This window comes from Alligator sinensis, unplaced genomic scaffold, assembly GCF_000455745.1.
Source record: "Alligator sinensis unplaced genomic scaffold, ASM45574v1 scaffold839_1, whole genome shotgun sequence".
Taxonomy (NCBI): domain Eukaryota; kingdom Metazoa; phylum Chordata; order Crocodylia; family Alligatoridae; genus Alligator; species Alligator sinensis.
The window spans coordinates 4,174,849-4,182,714 of NW_005841885.1; the positions used below are offsets into that span (position 1 = coordinate 4,174,849).

Consider the following 7,866-nt stretch of genomic DNA (forward strand, 5'->3'; position numbering starts at 1 on the left):
TTCACAGTTGGGAAAAAGCTGTTGTTGCTCTAGTTTGATAAGATCAGATTGGTTGATTCCTTTTGCTCTTGGAAGGAAATGTGAGAGATGAAAATCACTTGTCATCTGTTTATGATTTAAATGTAAACCTTTGAAATATAGCTAATAAGCTTTTTTGATATAGGAAACTATTACCATCCTCATTTTTATGGGGAGGGAGACAGAGGTGAAGTATCTTGGCCAAGCCTACATAAGGAATTGCTGCTAGCACAGGCAAGCTTAGAACACAGGAGTTTCTGGTTCCTAGACCTATATTAAGGCCACTAAACCATGTTGTTGTACCTTTCTGTAATGTTTGGGAACAGCTGAATTAGAGCATAAAATTACAGTATGCAAACTTCATCTGTAAGATTTTAGATCCAAGCAGTTCTAAGACTCAAACACACACTTCTGTTTACCAAATGGTCATACTGTCGGGTTCTGACCTATTGTGACGTGTATGTTGGTGTCAGAATGTAGAATTTGTAGCAAGTCGCTTGCTGTCTTTGACAACTTGTCCAACATAGTAGCAACACTTCTGCCTTGCTGATCTTTTGGTGTTTTTATTTTAATCAAGGGGAGGGTGCATGGAAAGATGTAGGTGTTAAGCACCTTTAGTGATCAGGTAAGAAAGTCTAGTTTGATGTAACTACAAAAGAAGCTCCAACCGTTTAAGGATGCCCATTTTGAAGGTATTTTTTGTCTTAAAAAATTAAGGCAGTGAAAAGTAAAATATATCTGGTCTTCATTAACTAACTACCATCTTCTGAATTTTCCAGCCTAGGTCTTTTGTAATTAGGAAGTGGTTTTGAAACCAATGCTCCTTTTTTTTCTGATAGCTCATAGCAAATAATAACTGTTATAGCTATGTGAGGAAAACCCCCACATTGGAAAATATTAAGTCATTTAAATAGTTGAGTTAAAAACAAAATTACAACCAACAAATATGTTTAGGGCCCCTGTGCCAATTTCCTTATCTGCATGTCTTAAATATTTTGATATTGGACTTGTGTACACAAGGTCAAGAGTTGATTTTTCCTTCATCTGGAGTGTTATGTGCCTGTAAACTCTTCCTGATCAGCTGTATCCATCTTATTCAATTAAGGTAAAAACCCCTTTCTTAATAAAGGATCTTAGAGTTAAATGCCAGAATCCTACTGAATTCCAGTACATTTTAGGCACCTAGCTACTCCAAACATCAGTTTGAGTAATCCTTTATAGAATATAATGTGACAATATCTCTGGGGCCAATATATAGTAGCTACAAAGTGGTGAAATACATTGTGTTTTGAAATTGTAGTAGTTATTTAAGTACAGTAATGAGGGGATTATGTCATCAAGGCCAGGAGTGGCTAACCTGTGGCATGAGTGCCACAAATGGCATAGGCACTTGGCAGACCATGAAGGGGGCAGACAAGACAGTGGCAGTTAGGACAAGGATTAGAAAGCAGAGCAGCAAATCAGACAGGGCAAGAGGATGTGGGGCTAATTTGTAGCATGTCTGCCAAAAAGGTTAGCTCCCACTGATCTCGGCCAGCTGCCTTCCAGTACAGGAGTCTTCAAGTGTCTCCAAGGCTGGCTTCAGTCTTTGGTAACCAAGTGTAGTTCATTTGGGCCTGTTAATCACAAAATCTTACTCATATTCCATCTGCAAGCATTGCCTTGTGACTGTCCATCTAGGTAGATTAAACTCCATGCTAGTATTAATGCCATGTCCTAAATCAGCATGTGGTCATGTTAAATATGCAAGGGAAGTTTAGGTTAGAGAGGGAAATGTAGGTTAGATATTAGGAAGAACTCTCACTAGGAAGGCAGTAAAGCGTAGGAACAGGCTACCCAGAGAGATGGTACCCAGGGTTCCTTCCAACTCTAATTTTCTATGATTCTGTATATCATAGCTGTTGGATTTCACCCCAGAAGTAGTTCCACTTTAGTAGGTGAAACAGTTCCTCTAGACAGTTGTTGGCATTTTTCTAAATAATATGCCCTTGCATGTTTAATCCTTTTCAGCGTAGGATCTCAGTGACTATTCAGTGTTCAGTGATTTAAACATTACAGGATCATCCTGAGGTAAGAAAGTATTACTATTCCCACTTCACAGAAATCGAGGCACAGATTATTTTACTCCAGACTTCTCAGCAAGTGTGTGGTAGAGCAAACAACCCACCCACCCCACCTAGTTCTCCCAACTCCCTTAGTGCATGCAACGATGCTTCCCTTCAAAGGCTCTGTAACTCAGGAAAAGTTGATGTTTAGAATAAAAGCAAAGATTTCATTTGATATGAAGTGAGTCCTCAGCCTCACTCCACTCCTGCCAAAGAGAAGACAAATTGCTCCAAACTTTGAGCTCAATTTGAATTCCCTGCTCAAATTATTTCCTCTGAGCAATTTTCCTTTGTACTGCTTTGACTTCTATTTTGCCGGCCATTTCAGTCATTGACATTAAACTTCCCACACCCTGTGGGCTTCTGATTGCTGGATAGTCTTGCAGAGATGTGATTTTAGTTTATTAGTGATATTGAGCTGTGGTTTTGAATCAGAATCCTCCATTTTGTTAGAAGGCTTTATGTAAAAATGTATAATCAAACTTTGATTTTTTTAATCCATTCTGCCTCATAACTGACATGAAGAACAGCAGGATTCTTCAGCCCACCCACGCTATCCCAAGCCTATATGTTAAAAGGGTGTCATTTAGGTTCCCTTGTCTTGTAACAGACTCACAATTGGATTCGTGTAGACTTTTCTTTTTTACTAATGTGTAAAAGAGTGAAAGGGAGTTTAAATTAGGATACATTACATACAGATGGACTTAAGAAGGGGTAAGGTAATAAGTAGGGTAGATTATATGTTCTTCTAGTCTTTTAACTGCTCTTTTTACAATAATTTCTGTTCCCTTTCATAAGTCACCTCAAGTTCACTCAATGTGTCTAAACTGAAAAAAACAGTACGTTCTTAGCTGGTGTTGGCTACTGCTGTTGAAAGCAGCAGAAGAGGGAAAGGAGTTTAAGTTCAGGCTAATGTCATGAGTACAAGCGTAGGGCTGAACTTGAGAGGCTCAACTGAATTAAGTCATTCCTTCAAGGCACATCTGCTTTGTTGAAAAAAGAAGCTACATTTGCGCTCCAGGTAAACATCTCTGCTGGCTAGCACAGGCAACGCTTCCAGTGACGATGTGGCAGCCTAGACTTCAGCACAAGACAGCAGGTCAGAGTGCAAACCCAGTGTCCCAGCACCTTGTGCAGCCCTTTCTGAAGTCTAAATTGCTATTGTTAGCAGAGCTCACTAGCCTAAGCCAAAGGGAGGGTGATCTGGCTGTCTGTGCACTGGTCACACCTTTATTTGCCGCATAGACATATCTTTAACAGGCAGTTGCTTCAATTTAAAGGTGGTGTCTATGGTGGAGTCTGAATCTAAGTACACTAAGTGGTTGAATGTCCCTTGGTAGGGAACAGAGATCTGTAAATTACATTGACTTCTACTCCCTTTAAACATACTTATATTTGCCTCTGACATTGCACTGCAGCTTCATTCCTTCATGATCCTTTAACACAGCTGTTTTAAAAGAGGCCCAGTGAGACTATATCGCCTGCCAAGGAGCCACGTTTAGTCAGTGGCACAACTAGAATTAAACTCCTAAGGATCGCAGTTTCCTTCTCCCTGCCTAAACCAACTCAAATTGCAGGCCAGTTGGTCTCCTACCCTTGTCACTCCTTTCTTTGTTTTGTTGTTGTTGTTGTTGTTTTGTTGTTTTTTCGGCCGGGGAGGGGGTTGTCTAAAGGTATCTAAAGTTCTCACAGAGCATGGACTTTGCCTAAAATGACTTGCACAGAAATTGCTCAAGTCTCAGCTTCCCTTTTCCTCCCCTTCATTCCCACCATCTAAAGTTAGCTTCATTGTGATCAGCCCTCTCATTCTTTTCATTTAGTAACTCCCAGGGAAACAATAGTATGTTTCCAGGCTGCCAAGGTCACATTCCCCTCGGTCACAGCCTGCCCATTTCTGGGAAGATTTTCTGCTTCCCTCCCTGTTTAATGCCATCTCCCAAGAGCTCAGTGCTCAGACCTAGAAACCGTTGGTCAATGCGTACACGCTTTTGTGCTGTGTTTAAGAATATGCCACTATCAGTGACACGAGTTTTGTCTTTCAGCAGCTAGAGGTGCAGGGCCCCAGAACCCGTGCACTGATCTCCTTGACAGCTGGCAGGCTTCATGGCCTCAGCAGGGGCCACCATCCCTGCAGCTGTCGCCCCGCTGTACCTTAACACACACACTGTCACCCATGGCATGAGTTTTGCTTGTCCGCAGCTTGAGGGGCAGCTCCCCCCCAACCCCTACACTGATCTCCTTGAAACTTGGCAGGCTTCGTGGCCTCAGCAGGGGCCACCACCCCTGCAGTTTTCAGCCCGCTGCACCTTAACACACACGGGGTCATCTATGTCACGAGTTTTGCCTGTCAGCAGCTCGAGGTGCAGTTCCCCCCAAACCCCTGCACCAATCTTGAAACTTGGCAGGCTTTGTGGTCTCATCAGGGTCCACCACCCCTGCAGTTCTGACCCCTCTGTGTTGTAACACATAGACGTGACACAAGTTTTCTTTCAAGAATCTGGGGTGCAGTTCCCCCCGAACCCCTGGACCGATCTTCTTGAAACTTGGCAGGCTTCATGCTCTCAGCAGAGATTACCACCCCGGAAGTTTAATCCAAATCAGACCAAAAAAAACAAAAGTTCTAGATATTTCATTGATTCCCCATTATACCCTATGGCCGGATCTCCGAAGCGGCTCCGAAGCGCTTCGGAAGCTCCAAACTGCTTTGGAAAACCTAACGAAGCCAGCACTTCGATCCAGACATGCTGCTTCGGATGCCGAAGCACAGTCCGAAGCCTCACACAGCCCTAACAGTGGAAATCTTCAAAAGGAGACTGGACAGTCCCCTCACTGGGGTCAGTTGTCTTTTCCTGCCTAGTTCAGGGGGACTGGACCCGATGATCTACAAGATCCCTTCCAGCCCCTAACAATCTATGAATCTATGAATCAAACATAATTTCTGTTTCACACTGGGGCCTAGAACTGTATTTGAGTCCATGTCTGCAGAGTAAAAGTAACAGGTACCACTGACTTCGGATAATATTAAACATCTTCACTCCCTTGAGAGGAGAGCGGTTTAGACAGCAGACAGGACCCTTCTGTTCTCTTGCCAGCTCTGCAATTAATTCCTGCATGTGCCTTGCAACAGCCAGCTACCTTGAACCATTCAATAATAAATTAAAGTTCTTTGACCTTTTCATCGGCTAAGCCTTATAAAAAACATGGTTTTAGGTTCTTGAAAGTCAGTCAATAAACACCCATGCACACGATCAATATTTTTTGAAGAATTTTGTGGAGAAGGTGTTGTAGCGTCATACATATAAGCAGTTTGCCAAATTCTTGATAAGTGATCTATAAGTTTAAAACAAGCGTAGCAGTCTGGCAGGCTCTCGGACCTGATTCTGCCACTGAGCCATATTCAGGGAATGATGCCCTTCACTGTTTCTGTTGCAGACAATTTTCTCATTCCTTCTCTTGCCCTTGTCAACTCAGACATTGCTCTAGATCAGGGGTGGGCAGTTATTTTGGGCGGAGGGCTGCTTCCTGAGTTTTGGCAAGCCATCAAAGGCTGCATGACAGGCAACCGGGGCAAATAAATATTAATTTTCTAAATTTTTAGGGACCCCACAGGCCGGATAGAATGGTCTGGCAGGCCGCATCTGACCCATGCGCTGCATTTTGCCCACCCCTGCTCTAGATTCTGTTCTTGCATCCATGTAAATCAATCTGAGTTGCCTGATCTAATACATTGTAGGGTGGAAAGCATATTAGTATTTAGATATAAAATCCAGTGTAGCTTCAATCACTGAAGTCGCTTAGGATCTTGCTCATTATCCATAAATTTTAGTGCGCCAATTTTTAAAATGCAGATGAACAAGGCAAGTAGGTAATAGTAATCAATATTGTTCACCTTTTAACCTTCACTCTCCCTCACATTTTTTCTGCTGACCTCTTTTTTGTGATGTGTCCAATTTAGATTGTAAACTCATCTGCTTTTAAAAACTTTGCCTGCAAATCACCAGGCACAACAGTGGCAGGAGGGAAATAGCAAGAAACAGTCCTAACCTTCATTCTGGGACTGCTGTGCTCTGTTAACCAGATGCCACGTTCCCACCCAGAGGTGGCTGCATTTCAGTGGAGGGCGAAGTGATCTGTGGGTAAATCGATCCAATCCAGTAGCAATTCAAGTAATGTTCTGTGGAGTAGTTAAAACCATTCTGCTGTGCCAAGCTTTTCAGTATCTTTCAACTGAAATTTCCAACTATTTGAGTTGGTCTAATAAAAGATATCAGATTTACCCAAAGAACCTTGTCTGCCTATGTCCTTAGACCAACCCAGCTACAACCTACGCCCCTGTAAGTTTTTCAGTATTACATTTCATCAGGCTGTGTAATGCATTCCGCCAGGATAAAAACTGATATCTTATATTCATGTAAATTATTATTACTTCAGTTATAACCAACGCTGGCATTAACCCTGTTAATTCCAGTGAAACACTTTTTTGGTCACCCTGACTACAGAACCGGTCCATTAGCAAAGAGATTTTTGCATCCTCTTTTGTTTGTTCACCCAGATCACCACTTCAAGTAAAGTAGCCACAAGTGAAATGACTGCATCGCCAACATGAATGCCAAAAGAAGTACTGTCAAACTGTTTGAGGAAGTTAAAGCATCAGCTCCAGAAATTCTGGCCCAAATCATCCAGCTCCTTGCAAAGTGCCATAAGATGGGCATTCATGTGCCTCGAGGGATCAAAAACATCTTTGAGTTCACCTGGGAGGAGCTAATACTAACACCCCCCAGGAAAGTTGCCACTGGTGACTTCTTTCCCATTGTCCACTTATCTCCAGCCTTGGGAAACTTATCCTCTGGCTCTCTCTGCAAGCCCCACATTGCAAAAAGAACTACCATCAGAGGTGCAAGACTAGAGCCAAAGTATGCATCTCCTTCAGCTGAAAATCAGCAGATACTCTTCAGGTTCCAACAAAGGTCCATCCACCTGCTGAGTGAACTCCTCAAGCTGAAGATGCAGGCGATGATCAATTCCGTTTCTCGTAAGGACACCTAAGTGATTACATTACATTATTTTTCTTGCACAGATCACAGTGGAACCTATCCCTGTGTTAGAACATTAACCCTGATGGGAAACCCTTGTGATCATTTAATGTGCTAGGATTTGGTTGTGACAAATACTCTTGGTATTCCACTATGCAGCAGGTCATTCATTCAACTAGTTATTCCTAACTGGTGCCCTGGACTCCCTTGCTTTTGCCTGTTATAGGGTGTTCTTGCTGTTTTGGCTATTATGAGGTTGAAGTGATTTGAGGGATTCCTTCACTTAACAATTGCCTGCAAACACAGGGGACCAATCTTGATGGCCCAGGATGCCCTTTCTAGCTCTGTATTCTAATGCTTCAATGCCTTTGAGCAGATAGCAATTCACATACCTTTCTACACTGTAGTTAAACTGGTCTGATATGCTGAGCACCATGACCCAGGCTACAGGAAGACAGCATATTAACACCTGCTGTGCCTAGTGAGAAATCTGATTGTTGATAGAAGACGGCCTAAATAGGGAGAGCAGTTTCATTTTTAGTTCACTATGGATGTTTGTTCCTCAGGTTACAGCACTGATGACACTAGCAAGAAGTTTTTGGAAGCCGCTCAGCTGCTGCGCCCCAGGAATCAGGAGGAGGCTGCTGAATTAATGGCACAAACACCCAAAAAAAAAGGGAGGGAAAGAAAATTGGGCCCACGTTTTGGGA

At 42.7% G+C, this 7,866-nt stretch overlaps 1 protein-coding gene across 1 annotated transcript in view; it reads left to right on the forward strand.

Annotated features, from left to right (window-relative positions):
- Window positions 1-5,693: 5,693 nt before the first annotated feature.
- The window catches only part of CUNH3orf20 (chromosome unknown C3orf20 homolog), a 55,359-nt gene continuing 53,186 nt past the window's right edge, over window positions 5,694-7,866 (forward strand). The window contains exons 1-2 of the mRNA XM_025196808.1: window positions 5,694-7,155; window positions 7,723-7,833. Of these exons, the coding sequence (XP_025052593.1) occupies window positions 6,726-7,155; window positions 7,723-7,833 (541 nt within the window). The 5' untranslated portion in view covers window positions 5,694-6,725. The remainder of the gene's footprint in view (window positions 7,156-7,722; window positions 7,834-7,866) is intronic.